This window comes from Bos indicus x Bos taurus, chromosome 16 (genome assembly GCF_003369695.1).
Source record: "Bos indicus x Bos taurus breed Angus x Brahman F1 hybrid chromosome 16, Bos_hybrid_MaternalHap_v2.0, whole genome shotgun sequence".
Lineage (NCBI taxonomy): Eukaryota > Metazoa > Chordata > Mammalia > Artiodactyla > Bovidae > Bos > Bos indicus x Bos taurus.
In genome coordinates, this window is record NC_040091.1 from 38,828,631 (window position 1) to 38,853,978 (window position 25,348).

At 38.0% G+C, this 25,348-nt stretch overlaps 1 protein-coding gene across 11 annotated transcripts in view; it reads left to right on the plus strand.

Moving 5' to 3' along the window:
• Positions 1-25,348, plus strand: part of DNM3 (dynamin 3) — a 649,041-nt gene that overhangs the window by 229,110 nt on the left and 394,583 nt on the right. For all 11 annotated transcript variants that reach the window (XM_027564824.1, XM_027564820.1, XM_027564823.1 and 8 more), the window contains exons 5-6: positions 19,511-19,609; positions 20,194-20,354. In XM_027564824.1, the coding sequence (XP_027420625.1) occupies positions 19,511-19,609; positions 20,194-20,354 (260 nt within the window). The remainder of the gene's footprint in view (positions 1-19,510; positions 19,610-20,193; positions 20,355-25,348) is intronic.

Here is a 25,348-nt window from a genome sequence, read left to right on the forward strand (position 1 = left end):
CTTAACTATCTGCTTCTAGTTAATTCCATGTACCAATAACTACAGTCAAAGCTTTTTCCTAGACATAGATCTTAAATCATTTTTTGTTGTTGTTTCCTTGCAATTAATATTTTTCCTACCCTTCTTTCCTCTCTTTTAACTTATCTTTCAACTTGAGGCTATCTGAGACTATAGGCTTGAGTAGGGTGATATGTGTTTTAGGTGTACAGTTTGATGAGTTTGATAAACATATACACTCATGCAACTACCACCATAAGCCAGATAAAGAACATTTCCATCACATGTAAAGGTTCCCTTGTATTCCTTTCTAGTCAGTCCCACCCTGTTTTCCTCCTCCTGGCTCTAGGAAACCATTGTTCTGCTTTTTGCTATATGTTAGATTTGTCTTTTGAGTTTTATATAAAATGGAATCATACAGTAAGTACTCCTGGTGTCTGGTTTCTGCTCAGCATGATGTTTTTGGGATTCCTCCCTGCTGCTGCATGTTTAAGGTCATTCTTTTAAATTGATGAATAGTAAGTATTTCATTGTGTGGTTCTGCTATATTTTGTTGACTCATTTACCTGTTGATGGAACTTTAGTTTTCTCCAATTCGGGGTGATAACAATAAAGCTGCCACAAATATTTATGTATGAGTTTTCTATGTTCATATGTTTTCATTTCATTTGGAAAAATACTTAAGAGTGAAATTGGGGGACTACTCATAATAGCTGAGACATGGAAGTAATCTAAATGTCCATCAACAGCTGAATATATTAAGATGTGGGACATATATACTATGGAATACCACCCAGCCATAAAAAAGAATGAAATAATGACATTTTCAGCAACATGGATGGACTTAGAGAGTATCATACTAATTGAAGTAAGTCAAAAATAGAAAGACAAAACCATATGATATCACTTATATGTGGAATCTAAATATTACACAAATGAACCTATCTACGAAACAGAAATAGACGTAACAAATATAGAGAACAGACTTGTGGTTGCCAAGGGGAAGGAGTTGTAGGAGGGGTGGAGTGGGAGGTTGGGGTTAGCGGATATAAGCTATTATGTACCAGATGGATTAGCAACAAGGTCATACTATACAACACAGAAAGCTATATTCAGTATCCTATGATAAACCATAATGGAAATGAATATTAAAGAAAAATGTTAATATGTATAACAGAATCACTTTGCTATGCAGCAGAAATTAGCACAGCATTGTAAATCAATAATAGTTCAACTTAAAAAGAGTGGAATTACTGGGTAAGTGTATGTTTAATATTTTTAAGAAACCACTAAGCTGTTCTGCAAAGTGATTGTACAAATTTTATTCCTAGCAGCAATGTGAGTGCTTTAGTTGCTCCCCATACTCACCAACACTTGGTATTGTTAGTTTTATTTTAATTGTAGTCATTGTAATGTCTATGCAGTGGTATGGATTTGCCTTTTCACTGAGCATCATTTCATGTCCTGATAGGCTATTTGTAAATTTTCTTTTGTGAAGTGTTTGCCTATTTTATTTTAAAAAATTATTATGATTGGAGGCTAATTACTTTACAATATTGTGGTGGTTTTTGCCACACATTGACATGAATGTGTACCATGGGTGTACATGTGTTCCCCATCCTGAACCCCCCACTCCACCTCCCTCCCCATCCCATCCCTCAGGGTCATCCAAATGCACCACCCCTGAGCACCCTGTCTCATGTATCGAACCTGGACTGGCAATCTGTTTCATGTATGATAATATACATGATTCAATGCTATTCCCTGAAATCATCCCACCCTTGCCTTCTCCCACAGAGTCCAAAAGACTGTTCTTTACATCTGTGTCTCTTTTGCTGTCTCGCATATAGGGTCATCGTTACCATCTTTCTAAATTCCATATATATGCGTTAGTATACTGTATTGGTGTTTTTCTTTCTGACTTACTTCACTCTGTATAATAGGCTCCAGTTTCATCTACCTCATTAGAACTGATTCAAATGAATTCTTTATAATGGCTGAGTAATACTCCATTGTGTATATGTACTGCGGCTTTCTTATCCATTTGTCTGCTGATGGACATATAGGTTGTTTCCATGTCCTGGCTATTGTAAACAGTGCTATGATGAACATTGAGGTACATGAGTCTCTTTCAGTTCTGGTTTCCTTGGTGTGTATGCCCAGCACTGGGATTGCTGGGTCATACGGCAGTTCTGTTTCTAGTTTTGTAAGAAACCTCCACACTGTTCTCCATAGTGGTCGTACTAGTTTGCATTCCCACCAACCGTGTAAGAGGATTCCCTTTTCTCCGCACTCTCTTCAGCATTTATTGTTTGTAGACTTTTTGATAGCAGCCATTCTGACTGGTGTGAGATGGTACCTCACTGTAGTTTTGATTTGCATTTCTCTGATAATGAGTGATGGTGAGCATCTTTTCATGTGTTTGTTAGCCATCTGTATGTCTTCTTTGGAGAAATGTCTTTTTAGTTCTTTAGCCCAGTGTTTGATTGGGTCATTTATTTTTCTGGAATTGAGCTGCAGGAGCTACTTGTATATTTTTGAGATTAATTCTTTGTCAGTTGCTTTGTTTGCTATTATTTTCTCCCATTCTGAAGGCTGTCGTTTCACCTTGCTTATAGTTTCCTTTGTTGTGCAAAAGCTTTTAAGTTTAATTAGGTCCCATTTGTTTATTTTTGCTTTTATTTCCATTACTCTGGGAGGTGGGTCATAGAGGATCCTGCTGTGATTTATGTTGGAGAATGTTTTGCCTATGTTTTCCTCTAGGAGTTTTATAGTTTCTGGTCTTATGTTTAGATCTTTAATCGATTTTGAGTTTATTTTTGTGTGTGGTGTTAGAAAGTGTTCTAGTTTTGTTCTTTTACAAGTGGTTGACCAGTTTTCCCAGCACCACTTGTTACAGAGATTGTCTTTTCTCCATTGTATATTCTTGCCTTCTTTGTCAAAGATGAAGTGTCCGTAGTTGCATGGATTTATCTCTGGGCTTTCTATTTTGTTTCATTGATCTATATTTCTGACTTTGTGCCAGTACCATACTTTCTTGATGACTGTAGCTTTTTAGTATAGTCTGAAGTCAGGCAGGTTGATCCCTCCAATTCCATTCTTCTTTCTCAAGATTGCTTTGGCTATTTGAGGTTTTTTGTATTTCCATACAAATTGTGAAATTATTTGTTCTAGTTCAATGAAAAATACCATTAGTAGCTTGATAGAGATTGCACTGAATCTATAGATTGCTTTGGGTAATATACTCATTTCACTATATTGATTCTTCCTATCCACGAGCATGGTATATTTCTCCATCTGTTTGTGTCCTCTTTGATTTCTTTCATCTGTGTTTTATAGTTTTCTATATATTGGTCTTTTGTTTCTTTAGGTAGATTTATTCCTAAGTATTTTATTATTTTCGTTGTAAATGTGAATAGAATTGTTTCCTTAATTTCTCTTTCTGTTTTCTCATTGTTAGTGTATAGGAATGCAAGAGATTTCTGTGTGTTAATTTTATATCCTGCAACTTTACTATGTTCACTCATTAGCTCTAGTAATTTTCTGGTGGAGTCTTTAGGGTTTTCTATGTAAAGGATCATGTCATCTGCAAACAGTGAGAGTTTTATGTCTTCTTTTCCAATCTGGATTCCTTTTATTTCTTTTTCTTCTCTGATTGCTGTGGCTAAAACTTCCAAAACTATGTTGAATAGCAGTGGTGAGAGTGGGCACCCTTGTCTTATTCCTGATTTTAGGGGAAATGCTTTCAATTCTTCACCATTGAGGATAATGTTTGCTGTGGGTTTATCATATATGGCTTTTATTATGTTGAGGTATGTTCCTTCTATTTCTGCTTTCTTGAGGGTTTTTATCATAAATGGATGTTGAATTTTGTCAAAGGGTTTCTCTGCATCTATTGAGATAATTGTATGGTTTTATTTTTCAGTTCTGTAATGTGGTGTATCACATTGCTTGATTTGCAAATATTGAAGAATCCTTACGGCCCTGGTATAAAGTCCACTTGGTCATGATGTATGATCTTTTTAATATGGTGTTGGATTCTGTTTGCTAGAATTTTGTTAAGGATTTTACATTTATGTTCATCAGTGATATTGGCTTGTAGTTTTCTTTTTTGTGGCATCTTTGTCTGGCTTTGGTATTAGGGTGATGGTGGCCTCATTGAATGAGTTTGGAAGTTTACCTTCCTCTGAAATTTTCTGGAAGAGTTTGAGTAGGATAGGTGTTCAGTCCAGTTCAGTTCATTCGCTCAGTCGTGTCCGAATCTTTGCGACCCCACGAACCACAGCACTCCAGGCCTCCCTGTCCATTACCAACTCCCGGACTTCACCCAGACTCACGTCCATCAAGTCAGTGATGCCATCCAGCCATCTCATCCTCTGTCGCCCCCTTCTCCTCCTGCCCCCAATCCCTCCCATCATCAGAGTCTTTTCCAATGAGTCAACTCTTTGCATGAGATGGCCAAAGTACTGGAGTTTCAGCTTTAGCATCATTCCTTCCAAAGAAATCCCAGGGCTGATCTCCTTCAGAATGGACTGGTTGGATCTCCTTGCAGTCCAAGGAACTCTCAAGAATCTTCTCCAACACCACAGTTCAAAAGCATCAATTCTTCAGGGCTCAGCCTTCTTCACAGTCCAACTCTCACATCCATACATGACCACAGGAAAAACCATAGCCTTGACTAGACGGACCTTTGTTGGCAAAGTAGTGTCTCTGCTTTTGAATATGCTATCTAGGTTGGTCATAACTTTCCTTCCAAGGAGTAAGCGTCTTTTAATTTCATGGCTGCAGTCACCATCTGTAGTGATTTTGGAGCCCCCAAAAATAAAGTCTGACACTGTTTCCACTGTTTCCCCACCTATTTCCCATGAAGTGATGGGACCAGATGCTATGATCTTCGTTTTCTGAATGTTGAGCTTTAAGCCAACTTTTTCACTCTCCATTTTCACTTTCATCAAGAAGCTTTTTAGTTCCTCTTCACTTTCTGCCATAAGGGTGGTGTCATCTACATATCTGAGGTGATTGATATTTCTCCCGGCAATCTTGATTCCAGCTTGTGCTTCTTCCAGCCCAGCGTTTCTCATGATGTACTCTGCATATAAGTTAAATAAACAGGGTGACAATATACAGCCTTGACATACTCCTTTTCCTATTTGGAACCAGTCTGTTCTCTAAATTTTTGGTAGCATTTAGCTGTGAAGCCATCTGGACCTGGGCTTTTGTTTGCTGGAAGATTTCTGATTACAGTTTTAAGTTCCATGCTTGTGATTTGTCGGTTAAGATTTTCTGTTTCTTTCTGGTTCAGTTTTGGAAAGTTATACTTTTCTAAGAATTTGTCCATTTTTTCCAAGTTGTCCATTTTATTGGCATATAGATGCTTATAGTAGTCTCTTACGATCCTTTGTATTTCTGTGTTGTCTGTTGTGATTTGTCCATTTGCATTTCTAATTTTGTTGATTTGATTCATATCCCTTTTATTCTTGATGAGTCTGGCTAATGGTTTGTCTATTTTATTTATCTTCTCAAAGAACCAGCTTTTGGCTTTGTTGATTTTTGCTATGTTTTCCTTTGTTTCTTTTTCATTTATTTCTGCTCTAATTTTTCCAATTTCTTTCACTCTACTGACCCTGGGGTTCTTCATTTCTTCTTTTTCTAGTTGCTTTAGATGTAGAATTAGGTTATTTATTTGATTTTTCTCTTGTTTCTTGAGGCAAGCTTGTATTGGTCTGAACCTTCCCCATAGCACTGGTTTTACTGAATCCCATAGGTTTGGGGTTGTTGTGTTTTCATTTTCCTTCTTTTCTATGCATATTTTTATTTCTTTTTTGATTTCTTCTGTGATTTGGTTATTCAGAAGTGAGTTGTTTAGCCTCCATATGTTTGTATTTTTAATAGTTTTTTTCCTGTTCAGTTCAGTTCAGTCCCTCAGTCATGTCCGACTCTTTGCGACCCCATGGATTGCAGCACGCCAGGCCTCCCTGTCCATCACCAACTCCCGGAGTTCACTCAAACCCACGTCCATCGAGTCGGTGATGCCATCTAGCCATCTCACCCTTTGTTGTCCCTTTTCCTCCTGCCCCCAATCCCTCCCAACATCAGAGTCTTTTCCAGTGAGTCAACTCTTTGCATGAGGTGGCCAAAGTACTGGAGCTTCAGCTTTAGCATCATTCCCTCCAAAGAACACCCAGGGCTGATCTCCTTCAGAATGGACTGGTTGGATCTCCTTGCAGTCCAAGGGACTCTCAAGAGTCTTCTCCAACACCACAGTTCAGAAGCATCAATTCTTCGGCGCTCAGCTTTCTTCACAGTCCAACTCTCACATCCATACATGACCACTGTAGCTAACATCTAATCTTACTGCATCATGATCAGAAAAGATGCTTGGAATGATTTCAATTTTCTTTTTAATTTAGCAAGGCTAGTTTTATGGCCCAGGATGTGTTCTGTCCTGGAGAAGGTTCCATGTGCACTTGAGAAAAAGGTGAAATTCATTGTTTTGGGGTGTAATGTCCTGTAGATATCAGTTAGGCCTAACTGGTCCATTGTATCATTTAACGTTTGTGTTTCCTTGCTAATTTTCTGTTTAGTTGATCTATCCATAGGTGTGAGTGGGGTATTAAAGTCTCCCACTATTACTGTATTATTGTTAATTTCCCCTTTCATACTTGTTAGCATTTGCCTTACATATTACAGTGCTCCTATGTTGGGTGCATATATATTTATAATTGTTATATCTTCTTCTTGGATTGATTCTTTGATCATTATGTAGTGTCTTTCTTTGTCTCTTTTCATGGCCTTTATTTCAAAGTCTATTTTATCTGGTATGAGTGTTGCTACTCCTGCTTTCTTTTGGTTTCTATATGCGTGGAATATTTTTTTTCCAGCCCTTCACTTTCAGTCTGTATGTGTCCCTTGTTTTGAGGTGGGTCCTTTGTAGACAATATATATAGGGGTCTTTTTTTTGTATCCATTTAGCCTGTCTTTCTTTTTTTTTTTTTGGTTTCCAAATAAAAGTTATGTTTATAGTATACTACAGTCTATTAAATGTGCAGCAGCATGTATAAAAAATGTGTATACCTTAATTAAAAATTCTTTATTGATTTATACTAAATGAGGTAAGTTAGACAAATACTATATGATATCACTTATAAGCAGAATCTAAAAAAGTATACAAATGATCTCATTTACAAAACAAACAGACTCACAGACTTCGTTTTCATAAGTTTGATTTCAAAGGGGAAAGGTTGGGGAGGATAAATTAGGAGTTTGGGATTAACATTTTGTCTGCTAAAAAATTGTCACAACCTCTTTGAGAGTTATGTTTTATTCAGTGGGAATTTTTAGGACTTTAAGCCCAGGAGACAGGATCTCAAGTGACCCTGAGAGAACTGCTCCAAGTTGGCAAGGGGAGGAGCCAGGTTACATAGAAGTTTAGCAACAAAGGGCAGGTAGTCTGAACATCAAAAATTATTGCTAATTAAAGAAAACCAGATATCCCAAGTTAAGGAATTTAGCACTTTTCTCTGTCGGGGGTGTTTTCTATGTATTTTTTCCTTTATATGTATTGAGTTTCCGTTGTGGCTCAGCTGGTGAAGAAACTGCCTGCAATGCAGGAGACCTGGGTTTGATCCCAGGGTTGGGAAGATCCCCTGGAGAAGGGAAAGGCTACCCACTCCAGTTTTCTGGCCTGGAGAATTCCATGGAGTATATAGTCCGTGGTGTTGCAAAGAGTCAGACACGACTGAACAACTTTCACTTTTTGTAGGGGAAGATGCAAGAGTCTGGGCTCACTGAAATCATCCCTTTCATATGCACCTCAGCTATCCTGGGGCCAGGATCCTGTGTTTTTCACATCCTGAGCTCACTAGAGGGAGTGACTGCAGCCTGATGGCTGTCAGATCATGCAGGTATTCTTCTTCCTGAGTGTCCTTAGGGCTCAGAAATTCACATTTGGAGGGCTGGAATCACTGACAACTGTGACATCCTTGTTTATTCATATGGCAGGAAATACTTCATTTCTCATATATACACTGCTATATAAAAATAGATCACTAATGAGGACCTACTGTATAGCACAAGGATCTCTACTCAATATTCCATAATAACCTATATGGGAAAAGAATCTGAAGAAGAATAGATATATGTATCATAACTGATTCACTTTGTTGTATGCCTGAAAATCACACAACATTGTAAATCAACTATAAGATAAAAATTAAATTTAAAAATGCTTCATTGCTAAGAGTGCCAACCATCACCTCATGATGCAGCGTTGCCACATATCTTCAATTTGTAAAAAGGTGCAGCATCTGCAAAGTGCAATAAAGCAAAGCACAGTAAAATGAGGTGTGCCTGTATTTCCATGTTTTCTTTTATATCTTTAAACATTTTATGCATGTTTTTAATAGTTATTTTAACATTATCTGTGAATCCCAAGTTTTTAAGAGAGACACTGCTGACTGATTCCTACCTTCCCCAGCCCCCACATTGTGGTCACGTTTTTCCTTCTTTGTGTATCTGGTGATTTTTGTTTGAATCCTGGATGTTTTGAACTTTGTTGAGTTCTGAGTTTTATTTTTTATTGTATTACTTTTAAATTTAATTTAAAATTATTAATTAATCAATTTTGGCTGTGCTGGGTCTTTGTTACTGTGCATGGGCTTTCTCCAGTTGTGGTGCATGAATTTCTCATTGCATTGGCCTCTCCTTTTGTGGAGCATGGGCTTTAGAATGTGTGGGCTTCGGTGGCCATGGCACATGGGCTTAGTAGCCTTGTGGCAAGTGGGATACTCTCAGATAAAGGATTAAACCCAAGTCCCTTGCACTGGCAGGCAGATGCCTAACCACAGGACCACCAGGGAAGTCCCTACTTTTCATTTATTATTTTTGGACCATAGATGACTGCGGATAACTGAAATCATAGAAAGTGAAACTGTAAATAGGAGGGAAACTACAGTATGTGGATTCATTTTCTTTTGTTTCTTCTTGCCTTAGTATGTTTTGGAATACAGATTTTCAATGAAAGAACCACTCTTATATAAGTATTCCAAATTATTCTTTGGAAAAATTCTCCTTTCTCTCCTTTATCTTCTTTCTCTCTTTGCTGTCTCTCTCTTCTCTCCCTTTCTTTCATAAATATTAAATCTTTCAAGTACTTTGCTAGATTCTGAGGATAAATAGGTGAGCAAATAGAGTGTCTACTACTATAACAGCAGTAATTTTTATGTTTTCTGTTATTTAGTTAATATTTTACCTAGTATCACATGCAGATGTATTACCAGATGACTTTGGAAATGAAGACTGTATTATTTAGAATTGTTGGAAGTAACAAGAAAATAATGTTAATGGAAAACTTATAGGAAAAAAAGATGAAACTGTTCCTATTCATCACTGATTGCTTTCAGAAGTAAAATATTCCATAATCCCTTGCCAAACAGAAAGAAGAGCATTTACTTCAACTCCCACCCTGAATACCACCAAAGCCCAAAACAAACAATGCATTAACAGAAGGACATCTAGTTTTCTAAGTCTGTTTTTAATTTAGCTGTATACATGTTTACACTAACTCTTCACTGATTTTGTTTTTCATTGCTGTTGTTTCAGTGTACATAGTGTCCCAGATTACTTTTCTGGCAACTGCTAATGTGGTTCATGGCTTGGTTTTGTCCCTTTTCTTAATTAGATGAAACAACACACTACTTATAATTTAGTTGCATATATAAACGGAAGAAATGATAATGTTGTTATAGGAAAATCACTGTGTTGACCTAGGTAACATAGTAGAATGGTATTCTATTTCTTTTTTGGAATTTGTATTCCAATCCTTGTCTAAACCTAAAAATAAATATGCTTTTTACTTATTTCTTCATTTGGTAGATAAACATTTATTGACTTCCCACTCTGTGTTTGGCACCTATAAGAATTGCTTATGAATACGTATGAAATATGTATATTAGACATTGTCCTTATTCTTGAAGGGATCATGACTTAGAGGGTGAGACAGGCAAATAAGCAGATTCCTAGCATCATATAAGAACTATGATTTCAGTGTACACAGAGAGTTTTAAGGGCACAGAGAAAAAGTTCCAAACTTACATTTATGGGAGCCTGATTAAGAACCTGCAGGAGAGGCCTGTATAGTATTTTGAAGGATGAATAGGAAATAACCAAAAAAAGAAGAAAAGGGAAGCTTTTCTTGGAGCTGAGAGGGATAGCATTGTGAAGGTGAAGAGGCAAGAATTACTTGCCGTCTACATATCTTTGATGAAGTTTCTGTTTGGGTCTTTCACCCATTTTTAAATCAGGTTGTTTCTTTCTTCCCCTGCCTAAGGCACAGGACCTTTTTTTTCTCAGATATTCACTGTGAGAACCTGGTGAGCTCCTGGAGGCAAAACTCAAAAAAGTATGGGTATCCTCTATGACTGGGTCCCCCTAGAGTTTTTAACTATTAAGACTGCCCACACTGAACTTCCAGCAATTTATCAATTACAGTTTAGGTTTTACTGCCTGGGTCCTTGGTTCCTGCAGAATTATCTGCTTATGGCTTTCTGCTCCAGTAAGCTGTGGATCGGAGAAGGTAGTGGCACCCCACTCCAGTACTCTTGCCCTGAGAATCCCATGGATGGAGGAGCCTGGTAGGCTGCAGTCCATGGGGTCACTAAGAGTCGGACACGACTGAGCAACTTCACTTTCACTTTTCACTTTCATGCGTTGGAGAAGGAAATGGCAACCCACTCCAGTGTTCTTGCTTGGAGAATTCCAGGGACGGGGGAGCCTGGTGGGCTGCCATCTCTGGGGTCGCACAGAGTCGGACATGACTGAAGCGATTTAGCAGCAAGCTGTGGGTCTCTGTATTCACCTGTCTCTCCAAATTTGGGGGGTGGGCAATGGTTTGCTCTGTGGCCTCACTGCTCTGATGAATCTAAGGGTTATTGACTTTTCACTTATTAGGTCACAGTGGAAACTTCCAGGCTTCTTATGTGGTGGACCAGAAATCAGAAGTCCTATTAAGTAATTTTAAAATATAGCTTTGTTATTTCCTCATTTTATTGATGATTTAGAGTGAACATGTAATGTATTCTCCTCTATGAAGTCCTTTGAGAGTTAAAAGGGATGCTATTAATAATTATCCCAGACATCAGATATAAACTGTGATATGTGATTATCCTTTTGATGTGTTTACTCCTGATGAGAAAACTAATGTCTCAGAACTGATAAGGGACAGCAGTGGGACTTGGATTTTAACAATCCAATACTTGACTTTAGATCTGTAATACATAAGAATCAGAGTATTGAAGTGCCTTTCATGTCTTTTATAGGTCTTTGTCAGGGCTCATAAGTACCCATCATTGTGGTTATTCTTTACTGAAGAGAAACAGAATTGAAATACAATATCATACATTATTTATTAGGTCTTAATTTATTATTTTTATTTTAGATGGAGGGCAAGAATTTTATTAAATTACTTTTTACCTTATATGTTACTCTATGTAATCTCTTCTGAATCTGGAAGTTGTTCTTCCCAGAATTCTGTACTTGAAAGAGACAGCTAGATAAACCTTTGATTCTGTAGAAAAGTAGACACAGATGATGTAAACAACTTGCCAGATAACACAGCTAATCACTTGTAAAATCTAGCTAAGAATTGAGAAGCTGAAAATATAGTGATTAAAAATGGAATAAGTTTGTCCGGCTTCAACACCCTACAGCCCACAAGCCTTTGGACAAATGTATTTTTATTTTCCAAGTCTCACTTTCCTCATCTGTATAATTGAGAAATAATAATACCTATTTCATAGAGTTGTTTCAAGTCTATGTCTGCCACACAATCAGAACTCAGCAAGTGACTTTGTTATTACTTTTACTATGTCTTTATATTCCCAGTGAAGTGCTTTTAAAACACTTTAAATGTTGCCTTTGAGTCTCTTCTGGCAATATCTTTTTGAGATCAGTATAGGTCTTGAGTCTGCCAGCAGGGGTTCATTGATTATTTAAATTGCCTACTTGTATAAGTAAATGTGAAAAAGGAAATTTTATCAGCCATTTCTGGGACATCAATAAGCATAGACTTTTCTGCCTTTTTGGAATTAGAGAGTAGTGAAGAAAATACTTAAAAAATTTTAACCCTTACTTTTCATTAATGTTATAAATGTACATCGCTTTAGAAAAATCAGTCTGTTTTCCTAACTCTGGATTACTGCTTTCCAGAGGTTACCACTTTCCACCCTTTTAACTTTCTTTGATATTTACCTCCATATTTAAGGAGGTAAGACATAAGACAGCCTTATGTCTTATGTCTCTCACTCATATGCACATATACTTACACATACATATATATACTTACCTCTCCAATTCTACTTATATAGCTATATCGTATTTTGCTAAATGAATATTTTTGATTCTGGAAATAGTATCCACAGCTGAACCATGTGTTGAATTATGATTAAATTTCCTTTCTTGGGTGATACTGCTGTCTTTGAGGTAGATAGTTGTTTCTTCTTTTGTTTGTTTGAACAGTCTATCACCAGTGTATTCTGAGCTTTTCCCACAGAAGTCTAAATCTCTAATACCTTCAACAGCATTAAGCTTTAAGTATTCTATCACTTTCAGTTTTGTTTTAATTGGTTGGGAAAGTTATCTTCGTATCTTTGTTTTTGTCGTGGTCTGGGTGCAGGTTGGAAAAGAATTTCCAGACATGAGACAGAATGAGAGGGAAATAAAGTTTATTAGAATGCGAGACGCTATTAGAACAGTGGGCCAGCTCAAGGGAGAACCAACGTTTAACAGGAGTCCTTAGTCCACTTTTATACCCGAGGTACAAGGAGTGAGATAGGGGTCTTGTGGGTCATTTGCTGATTGGATGAGACGTGTATACCAGGCGGGGGAAGAGTAGGGCAAATACCTTCTCCCTGTGGGGTAGGAGGGGATACAGGTTATACTGTTCCATTAGTAGTTACAACATGGGGGAGGGAAGGACAATAAGGGTCTGGTTTTTCCATTCCTGCATTCCAAGACTCTTCTTGGTTTTATCTGCTCTTTTGTCCTTGGGTCACCACAGTTATCTTATTCTAATCAATATTGACTGCTCTCCTGGCCTTGAGTGAGTGAGTGAGTGAAGTTGCTCAGTCGTGTCTGACTCTTTGCGACCCCATGGACTCTAGCCTGCCAGGCTCCTCCATCCATGGGATTTTCCAGGCAAGAATACTGGAGTGGGTTGCCATTTCCTTCTCCAGGAGATCTTCCCGACTCAGAGATTGAACCTGGGTCTCCCGCATTATAGGCAGATGTTTTACCATGGCCTTAAACCATCCTAAAATTTACACCGTCCTGAAAATTTCCTTCTTTTTCTGGTTAGATTGGATTCCCTGCTTCTGGATTTCCTTCTGGATTTCTACTTCCTTGCTAGTTTGTTCCCATGTTTGGTGGAACACATCTTTTTAGTAGTCTGCACCACCCCGTGCCCCCCCCCAAAAAAAGGAGAAAATGAGGTAAAATATTTTGAGATTTTGTGTGTCTGAAAATAACCTTTTCTACCATCACGTTTATTGATAGTTTAGAATTCTAGGCTAGAAATTAATCTTTCTCTTAGAATGTTGGAAACATTGCTCTGCTGTTTTTTATTTTCCAGTTTGCTGCTGGGAAGACTGATGCTGTGATGATTCTCAAAACTCTTTTTATAGCTTTCTTTTTAACTTCTATGGGCGCTTTTTAGGATATTTTATTTGTTTTCTGTATTATGAAATCTTTTACTGATGTTCCATATTGTGTGTATGTTTGTGTATGTTTTTCATATTTTGTTGGGCACTTGGTGAGTTCATTCAATCCCTAAATTCATCTTTCACTTATATGACATTTTATGAATAGTATTTCCCTGCATCCCTGACTCTTTCTATTTGATATTCTCTCTCTTATTGGAATGCCAGTTATTCAGATATTGGATCTTCTGGTTCATTTCTCTAGTTTAAAAAAAGTTTTTCCTTTATTGTTATCAACTTCTTTTTGTTTTCTGGAGGAGTTCCTAATTTTGTACTCCAGCATTATTATTTTCTGCTCTCATACTTTTAATTTTTGAACATTCTTTTTGTTTGCTTGAAAATTTCCTTTTATGACATTCTGTTTTTATTCCATGAATGCAATGATTTCTTTCTCTCTGAGGATGTTAATATAAATAATAGTTTTCTTCTGTATTTTGCATTATCTTTGTTTTCTTCAAATTTAGTTTTTTTTTTTTTTTTTTAATCCATGTGGCATGTGGGATATTATTTCCCCAACCAGGAATTGAACCTGTACCCCTGACGTTGGAAGTGCAGAATCTTTTTTTAAAAAAATTATTTATTTTTATTGAAGGATAATTGCTTTACAGAATTTTGCTATTTTCTGTCAAACCTCAACATGAATCAGCCATAGGTATACATATATACCCTCCCTCTTGAAGCTCCCTCCCATCACCCTGCCCATCCCACCCCTCTAGGTTGATATAGAGGCCCTGTTTGAGTTTCCTGAGCCATACAGAAAATTTCTGTTGGCTATCTATTTTACATATGGTATTTTAAGTTTTAATATTGCTCTTTCCATACATCTCTCCCTCTCCTCCCCTCGCCCCATGTCCATAAGTCTGTTCTCTATGTCTGTCTCTCTATTGCTGCCCTGTAAGTAAATTCTTCGGTACCATTTTTCTAGATTGCATATTATGTGTTAGAATATGGTATTTATCTTTCTCTTTCTGACTCACTTCCCTCTGTATAATAGGTTCTAGGTTCATCCACCTCATTAGAACTGACTCAAATGCATTCCTTTTTATGGCCGAGTAATATTCCATTGTGTATATATACCACAACTTCTTTATCCATTCATTTGTCGATGGCCATCTAGGTTGTGTCCATGTTCTAGCTAGTGTAAATAGTACTGCAGTGAACGATGGGATACATGTGTCTCTTTCAATTTTGGTTTCCTCAGGGTATATGCCTAGGAGTGGGATTGCTGGGTCTTGTGGTGGTTTTATTCCTAGTGTTTTCTCCATACCATCTTCCATAGTGGCTATATCAATTTACATTCCCACCAACACTGCAAGAGTGTTCCTTTTCTCTACACCCTTTCCATCATTTATTGTTTGTAGACTTTTTGATGAGGGCCATTCTGACTAGTGTGAGGTGATATCTCATTGCAGTTTTGATTTGCATTTCTCTAATAATGAGCGATGTTGAGCGTCTTTTCATGTATATGTTAGCCATCTGTATGTATTCTTTGAAGAAATGACTGTTAAGGTCTTTTTCCCACTTTTTGATTGGGTTGTTTGTTTTTCTGGTATTGAGCTGTATGAGCTGCTTGTATATTTTGGAAATTAATCCTTTGTCAGTTGTTTCATTTGCTATTATTTTCTCCCATTCTGAGGCTTGTCTTTTCACCTTGCTTTTAGTTTCCTTTGCTGTGCAAAAGCTTTTAAGTTTAATCAGGTCCCACTTGTTTACTTTTGTTTTTATTTCCATTACTCTAGGAGGTGGGTCATAGAGGATCTTGCTTTGGTTTATGTCATGGATTGTTCTGCCTATGTTTTCCTTTAAGAGTTTTATAGTTTCTGGTCTTACATCTAGGTCTTTAGTCCATTTTGAGTTTATCTTTGTGTATGGTGTTAGGAAGTGTTCTAATTTCATTCTTTTACATGTAGCCGTCCAGTTTTCCCAGCACCACTTATTGAAGAGGCTATCTTTGCCCCATTGTATATTCTTGCCTCCTTTGTCAAAAATAAGGTACCCATAGGTGCATGGGTTTATTTCTGGGCTTTCTATCTTGTTCCATTGGTCTATATTTCTGTTTTTGTACCAGTACCATACTGTCTTGATGACTGTAGCTTTGTAGTATAACCTGAAGTCAGAAAGCTTGATTCCTCCAGCTCCATTCTTTCTCAAGACTGCTTTGGCTATTCAGGGTCTTTTGTGTTTCCATATGAATTGTGGAAGTGCAGAATCTTAACTACTAGACTTCCAGGGAAGTCCCTCAAGTTCAGTTGTATAGTGTTTACTTGTTTTAGTTTCATATTAGAGCATCTCCTTGGCTGTCCATTTATATTTAAATGTGAAATATTATCGGTTGATATTCCGTGTGTGTTTATTTGAATTATGGAATGATAGACTTCTCAACAATAGTCCCGTGTATTATTGGACTGTTTTAACTGTTGTTCCTTTGAATGTCAACATGTATTTTTTTCTGTTGGAATGGTTAGTATTCCCAGACCATTGTTCCAATCTCTTGCCTGGGGATTAAAGTCTTTATTCAAGTCAGATTAAGGAACTGGAATGGGGAGGGGTAGTCCTCCCATTCTCTGTATAGAATTTTGCTTAATTATCCTCTTTTAATACTATATTCCTCCAAACTGGGCCAGGTGCCCATGAGTTCAGTTTTTTCTACGTTCATTCTTTCCAGAGAGTGAACCTGCACTGTCCTGCCAGGATAGACCAGGGCAGCACCTAGCTATGTTATCCATGGAAATCTAACTGCTTCCATCCAATGTTTCTATTTTCAGCTTCAGCTACCACCACCATTCTCCATAGTTTTCAGAGCTATTGGCGCCCCCGGGTCTTGACTCTTATGGAGAGGCTATGATGTAAATTGCACTCATCTCACACATTAGTAAAGTAATTCGCAAAATTCTCCAAACCAGGCTTCAGTAATATGTGAACCGTGAACTTCCTGATGTTCAAGCTGGTTTTAGAAAAGGCAGAGGAACCAGAGATCAAATTGCCAACATCCGCTGGATCATGGAAAAAGCAAGAGAGTTCCAGAAAAACATCTATTTCTGCTTTATTGACTATGCCAAAGCCTTTCCTTTGACTGTGTGGATCACAATCAACTGTGGAAAATTCTTCAAGAGATGGGAATACCAGACTACCTGATCTGCCTCTTGAGAAATTTGTATGCAGATCAGGAAGCAACAGTTAGAACTGGACATGGAACAACAGACTGGTTCCAAATAGGAAAAGGAGTTCATCAAGGCTGTATATTGTCACCCTGTTTATTTAACTTATATGCAGAGTACATCACGAGAAACGCTGGACTGGAAGAAGCACAAGCTGGAATCAAGACTTCTGGGAGAAATATCAATAACCTCAGATATGCAGATGACACTACCCTTATGGTAGAAAGTGAAGAGGAACTAAAAAGCCTCTTGATGAAAGTGAAAGTGGAGAGTGAAAAAGTTGGCTTAAAGCTAAACATTCAGAAAACGAAGGTCATGGCATCCGGTCCCATCACTTCATGGGAAATAGATGGGGAAACAGTGGAAACAGTGTCATACTTTATTTTTCTGGGCTCCAAAATCACTACAGATGGTGACTGCAGCCATGAAATTAAAAGACGCTTACTCCTTGGAAGGAAAGTTATGACCAACCTAGATAGCATATTCAAAAGCAGAGACATTACTTTGCCAACAAAGATCCGTCTAGTCAAGGCTATGGTTTTTCCTGTGGTCATGTATGGACGTGAGAGTTGGACTGTGAAGAAGGCTGAGCACCGAAGAATTGATGCTTTTGAACTGTGGTGTTGGAGAAGACTCTTGAGAGTCGCTTGGACTGCAAGGAGATCCAACCAGTCCATTCTGAAGGAGATCAGCCCTGGGATTTCTTCGGAAGGAATGATGCTAAAGCTGAAACTCCAGTACTTTGGCCATCTCATGCGAAGAATTGACTCATTGGAAAAGACTCTGATGCTGGGAGGGATTGGGGGCAAGAGGAGAAGGGGACGACAGAGGATGAGATGGCTGGATGGCATACACTGACTCGATGGACGTGAGTCTGGGTGAACTCCGGGAGTTGGTGATGGAGAGGGAGGCCTGGCGTGCTGCGATTCTTGGGGTCGCAAAGAGTCGGACACAACTGAGCAACTGATCTGATCTGATGATGTAAATTATTCAGCTTCTAGGCATCTCCTGTTGTTGACTTTCTTGGATGAAGTTTTCCTCTTTTTCTGATCTGTTAGGTTAGTTAACAGTCATCCTGCTAAGTTTCCAGTTTCAAAAATTATCTGCATTTCTCTTCCGTTTTCTTCGACTTTCTTGGTTTAAACCCTCTACATTAAAACATATTATTTTATTATGATAAGGAGTATATTGGTTAAAAGCATGGATTCTAGAACCAGACTGCCCAGATCCATTTCTTCTGTGACCTTGGGATGAGTGACTTAATCTCTCTCTGACTTAGTTTCCTCATCTTAAAAAATTAGTAGTTGGAGTACTTGATAGATTAAATGATTTAAGACATGTAAGCATTTAAAACCATAGCTGTTTTAGAAAGTATTAAACATTATTATTTGAGAGTGAGCCTGTAAGTCACTCAGTCGTGTCCGACTCTTTGTGACCCCATGGACTATACAGTCCATGGAATTCTCTAGGCCAGAATACTAGAGTTGGTAGCCTTTCCTTTCTCCGGGAGATCTTCCCAACCCAGGGATCAAACCCAGGTCTCGTGCATTGCAGGCAGATTCTTACCAGCTGAATCACAAGGGAAGCAAGAATACTGGAGTGGGTAACCTATCCTTTCTCCAGGGGATCTTCCCAACCCAGGAATCAAACCAGGGTCTCCTGCATTACAAGAGGATTCTTTACCAACTGAGCTATCAGGGAAACCATTGAGAGTGGTTTCAGGCAGAAAATAAAAACTTGTATTCAGTTAACCATGTTTAATTGCAAAGCCAAAGAAATACACTTAAAAAGATGAATCAGTAGGCAATATTGTTCATTTTATCTAATGATGGGACCAAAGAACAAACAGTACATCTGATATGCTACATAAAATGTTTAGGTTTTTTCATTATTTTATTACTGAAAGGAACCTTTGATTCATGATTTCCAACTGTTTATTTTATAGAAGAGGAAAACTGAGACTCAGAGAGTTAAGTGACTTATCTTAAGGCTAGAATCCATGGCTCAGAATTCCTATTTCAGTCTTCTTTCCATTAAGTCATATTTCTTTTTCTAAGTAACAATGAATATGTGAGATTTGTGAGTTTATTTTTGGTAATGATGGTATCCTGTACCTAATTTTCTTCTCTTTATAGTTTGCTCTCAAGTGCTCAGACCTGGATCAATAATAAGCTTTGGTTTCTGACATACCCACATCACTGGTCCATGTGTAATCTATTTTTGTTTTTAATAATGTAATGCATAAAATGAAAGCATCCATACTGTGTGCAATCCTTGAGGGGATAATTTAAATACATAATTTCTATGTACATGTAGTACAAAAATAAACTCATACATTTATAAGTATTTTGGTGAAACAGCTATTTGTTTTTTCTCTCCTGGATCAAGAGTTATCTTATGGATGGGTCGTTTTGCAGCTCTCTGTCTCATCCTGTTGAAATTTACTAGATGGGATAGTTGTGGATTAGAAAACAAAATAAGATGGTGAGGAACATGGAAAGAACCAGAAATATGAGTGCTTTGCAATTAACATTGAGACATATATGTCTCTGAAACTTGTTGGTCTCTGCAAATTGTGTAATGTGGGTTTTGTTTGTGGTGCAGGTCTGAGAACCATTGGAGTCATCACCAAACTGGATCTCATGGATGAAGGAACGGATGCCAGGGATGTTCTAGAGAATAAGCTGCTGCCACTTCGCAGGGGTAATGTAATGTGTCCTATACAGGACTTTCTTTGATGGTGTGGCAGAGAAACAACTGGGAAACCAGTGGGAGGCTGAATTTTTATGCCTCCACATTGAGAAGAATGGATTTAAGCTTAGTTAAACATTTTATGGAATGACATGGTGTTCCCAAATAATGTAGTAAAATTGATCCAAAGAAAGAACTATTCCTTCAAACAATAGGAATAAAACAGGAAAAGGAAGGGGTTTGAAGGAACGGTATAATTATTCATCATAGTCTGTATAAATGTATTCTGTTTAAGTCTGAATTATTTACTTGCTGCTGTCTGACAAAGCTGCTTAGAGATTTACTCTATTTAAATGCACAGATCTTTTAAGGACAAAAGGACGTTATTTTGTTAATGCTAAAAAATCAACATTAGCCAAATTGTCCAGCCTTCATTAAATACTGATATCCCAAATTGAGTTTTGTAAGGGGATCTGTTCTTCAGACTCTTAAAATTATTTTGCTTTTCTTATTTGGCCTCTTTGACAGCTTTAAAATTTCCCCAGAAGAAGAAACCAAAAGTGTCCCCAACTCCATAGATGTGTGTTTTGTTTTAGGTTACGTGGGGGTGGTAAACAGGAGCCAGAAGGACATAGATGGGAAGAAGGACATAAAGGCTGCCATGTTGGCAGAAAGGAAATTTTTTCTCTCACACCCGGCTTACAGACATATTGCTGATCGGATGGGGACCCCACACCTTCAGAAGGTCCTTAATCAGGTAAAAATGGTTTTTCAATCAACAAGAACAATTATAAAATATGTGAATGGCTATTGGAATCCATATTTCTTATTTTTATACTTTTTTCTGAACTATTTAGCATAATAGTATTAATAGAAAAGTTAAAAGATGAATATGAATACTTAGACCCATGCCATTAGTAATTCTAAATGACCAGAATCCACCTTAATATTATTGAAAGAATAGTGTACTAAGCAGAAATACGTATTTATTTACAAACAGTGAACAGGGGAACACATTTTAGCACATATTTGTTCATAATATATAATTGTTTTAAGGAGTTAAACTTGCATCTCTCTGAAAAGTTTGTCTCTTGTCATCTGTTTTTTTTTTTGAAATGTCAATCTGTGATGGTTAAGTTAAAATTTCTTTATGATTTTGTTTAGGATTGGTTTGATCCTTAATTTCCAATCTTAAAAACAAATAAGCAATCACTGATCTTCATTCATCTAAGAAACTTTTCCAGATAACCCCTTTCCTCATAACACATAGAATTAGGCCCTTTGCTTCCCCTCACTTCATGCATATTGGAGAAGGCAATGGCACCCCACTCCAGTACTCTTGCCTGGAAAATCCCATGGATGGAGGAGCCTGGTGGGCTGCAGACCATGGGGTCGCGAAGAGTCGGACACGACTGAGTGACTTCACTTTCACTTTTCCCTTTCATGCATTGGAGAAGGAAATGGCAACCCACTCCAGTGTTCTTGCCTGGAGAATCCCAGGGACGGGGGAGCTTGGTGGGCTGCCGTCTATGGGGTCGCACAGAGTCGGACACGACTGAAGCGACTTAGCAGGAGCAACTTCATGCATATATACATTTCTTCCATAAAAATTTAGTGTACTTTTTTTTCATATATTTTCCAGTCCCTAGTAGAATTGTATCATAGTCATTGAGTATAGAGCCTCCACCCCAAGTTTTGATTACATTGACTCAGATGGTGAGCAACTTTTCTCACAAAAAGTATGCTTTAACTTTTATTTATGAACTTAAATAAGTCAAGTAGTTAACAGTTGTTCTGATTGTTCCCTCCTAGGTGTCAGTAGAGGCTAACACAACAGTAGGCTACTAGTAACATTATATCTGAACAATTTAGGCAGCAATTGAAGCAGTTTTAGAAAATAAAAAACAGTAGTATACTTGTATTTTAAGTGATGTAACACAGACTAATATAAAATTTGTATTTTTAAATTAAGGGTAGATGAATATTTGGAAGCCATAAAGCAATAATATAGTTGTCATTTAAAAAATTTTAACTTGTTTTGGAGAAGGAAGTTTGGTTTGTCATGCAAGAATCATGATATTCTATCAATGTATTTAGCTCTGATAAAACTATTTTTTGATTTCTGCTCTCATACCTGTATTGGGCTAAGAAAAATGCAAATAAATGAAAAAAAAAACTTAGAGAAAAGTCACTAAAATAATTAGAAATAATAAAGTTAGAAATATGAATACTGGAAAAGTAGAACAGGTATGCTTGACCATTTGGTTATTACAGGTGACCCATAAAGTATGGCATAACTGATTCTGGTTGACTGAAAATTGAATAAATATTATACTAAAGATCTTTCATTTCCTGTATAATCAGTTTCTCTATTGCTTCAAGGATCTTCACACTGTGTTTGAAATTAGGATTTTTTTTTTTTTTTTTTGCCATGCCATATGGCATGTGGGATCTTAGTTCCCCAGCAAGGGATTGAACCCTTGCATTGAAAGCACACTGTTTTAACCACTGGACTTCCAGGGAAGTCTCCTGAAATTAGGATAATTTTATTGCTGATCTTATGTGTACCAACACGTCTGACCCTGAGGGACTCTTACTATAGCAAAAACTGAAAAAAGGACAGGATATTTTTGAGGAATTGAAAAGAATATCATTATGGCTGGAGGTCAGAGAGTGAGTTGTAAGAGAAGAATGTGGAGATGAAGGCAGTGGCTGAATCCTATAGTGTTTGTAAGCAAAGTTAAAGATTTTGGTTGTTATCCTAAGAGCCCTGGGGAGTCAGTTGTTTAAGGAATCTGAGGAGGGGAATAACAGTCACATCTGTGGGTTAAAATGATTATGGTGGTTGCAAATAGGAAGATCAAGAGTAGAAATGGGGAAATGAGAAGAAAGAAAAAAAGAGAATTGAGAAGACCTCTTACTTATGAGTCAAAGTGAGAAATGATGGTAGCCTGGTCTTGGTTAGTGCCAGTGGAGATGGAAAATGAATCAGATTTGGGGCATATTTGGGAAAATTGAGAACTTGGCAGTGGATTAGCTCTAGTGATTGACAGAGAGGGAAAGTCAAGGATAACTCCCAAGTTCCAGGTTATTATGAAATCACCAAGATGGAGAAACTTCTGAAGGGAATATTAGGTACTTGATTTCAGTCATGTTGAGGTTAACACTTCCAAGAAGAGAAGTTAGGAAAGTCAGTCAAGTGGTTACTATTACTCTTAGATCTGGGGTTTGTTCTTGGGCATTGCTACTGGGAATGCAGTCTTCTCCATTCTTTTATTTTCTGCTTCAAAACCATAATGGCAACACATGCCAGGGGAATAACATGATAAGTCTGTTGGAGGAGTGTGGAATTTCCTCAGTTCTGTCTCGTCCCAACAGAAATTTGAAGTGACGGACCAGATTACAGCCCTTGGACAGACCCTGTCACAGCCCTTGGACAGACCCTGTCACAGCTCTCAGACAGATCGGTGTTACAGCTCCATGTTACAGCTCAGTTTTATTTAGAAAATAAAGGAAAATACATCCTTCAGGCATGAGGGCATGCCGACCCAAAAGACAAGAAGAGAAGAGGGGAGTTACCCCCGGCCCTTTGGCTCCTCTTTTTATGTGGTTTTTATCTCCTCCCCCTGGGCTTGCCCTATGTAAATTAGGCTAGCCAGGAGTGCTGTTTGTTCTACCTGAGGTCCTCACTGTGGTCCTCAGACCTTCCTTTGTTCTATTTTCTCAAGCTTTTCCCTTCCTTGTCTTTTAGCCACTGCCATTCTGGACTCCTTTTTCCTATTCTAACAAGTCATAACTATGGACAAGGTTTTAGGATAGGTGTGAACTATTGACAGTTAAATAACTTGATTTATTGAATAGATATATCCAGATAACCTTGAATATCCAGATAACCTTGAATCTGCCTGCAATATGGGAGACCTGGGTTCGATCCCTGGGTTGGGAAGATCCCCTGGAGAAGGGCATGGCAACCCACTCCAGTATTCTTTCCTGGAGAATCCCCATGGACAGAGCTATTGTCCATAGGGTTGCAAAGAGTTGGAAAGAACTAAGTGATTAGCATGCACATGGGTAAGCTCGGATAAACATAAATGATTTTAAATGGTTCTTCAGTTGGTTTGGGTCTACTTATCTTATTCCCCTTATTTTAAATTTAAAATACACAGACGAACTATACAAAAAAGATCTTCAGGACGCAGGTAATCATGATGGTGTGATCATTCACCTAGAGCCAGACATTCTGGAATGTGAAGTCAAATAGGCCTTATTAAGCATCACACAAACAAAGCTAGTGGAGGTGATGGAATTCCAGTTGAGCTATGTCAAATCCTAAAAGATGATGTTGTGAAAGTGCTGCACACAATATGCCACCAAATTTGGAAAGCTCAACAGTGGCCACAGGACTGGAAAAGGTCAGTTTTCATTCCAATCTCAAAGAAAGGCAATGCCAAAGAATGCTCAAACTACTGCACAATTGCACTCATCTCACACGCTAGTAAAGTAATGCTCAAAATTCTCCAAGCCAGGCTTCAACAGTACATGAACCTTGAACTTCCAGATGTTCAAGCTGGATTTAGAAAAGGCAGAGGAACCAGAGATCAAATTGCCAACATCTGCTAGGTCATTGAAAAAGCGAGAGAGATCCAGAAAAACATCTATTTCTGCTTTATTGACTATGCCAAAGCCTTTGAGTACGTGGATCACAACAAACTTTGGAAAATTCTTCAAGAGATAGGAATACAAGACCACCTGACTTCCCTCCTGAGAAATCTGTATGCAGGTCAGGAAGAAATAGCTAGAGCTAGACATGGAACAACAGCCTGGTTCCAGATCGGGAAAGGAGTACGTCAGGCTGTGTATTGTCACCCTGCTTATTTAACTTATGTGCACAGTATATCATGAGAAACGCTGAGATGGATGAAGCACAAGCTGGAATCAAGATTTCCAGGAGAAATATCAATAACCTCAGATATGCAGGTTATACCACCCTTATGGCAGAAGGCAAAGAAGAACTAAAGAGCCTCTTGATGAAAGTGAAAGAGGAGAGTAAAAAAGTTGCCTTAAAGCTCAACATTCAGAAAACTAAGACCATGGCATTCAGTCCCATCACTTCATGGCAAATAGATGGGAAAACAGTGGATACAGTGGCTGACCTTATTTTTTTAGTCTCCAAAATCACTGCAGATGGTGACTGCAGCCATGAAATTAAAAGACACTTACTCCTTGGAAGGAAAGTTATGACCAACCTAGATAGCATATTCAAAAGCGGAGACATTACTTTGCCAACAAATGTCCATCTAGTCAAGGCTATGGTTTCTCCAGTAGTGATGTATGGATGTGAGAGATTGACTATAAAGAAAGCTGAGCACCGAAGAATTGATGCTTTTGAACTGTGGTGTTGTAGAAGACTCTTGAGAGTCCCTTGGACTACAATGAGATGAAACCAGTCAATCATAAAGGAAATCAATCCTGAATATTCATTGGAAGGACTGATGCTGAAGCCGAAACTCCAATACTTTGGCCACCTGATGCAAACTACTGACTCATTTGAAAAGACCCTGATGCTGGGAAAGATTGAAGGTAGGAGGAGAAGGGGACGACAGAGGATGAGATGGTTGGATGGCATCACCAACTCAATGGACATGAATTTGGATAAACTCTGGGAGTTGGTGATGGACAGGGAGGCCTGGCATGCTGTGGTCCATGGGGTCACAAAGAATTGGACACAACTGAGTGACTGAATCGACTCAC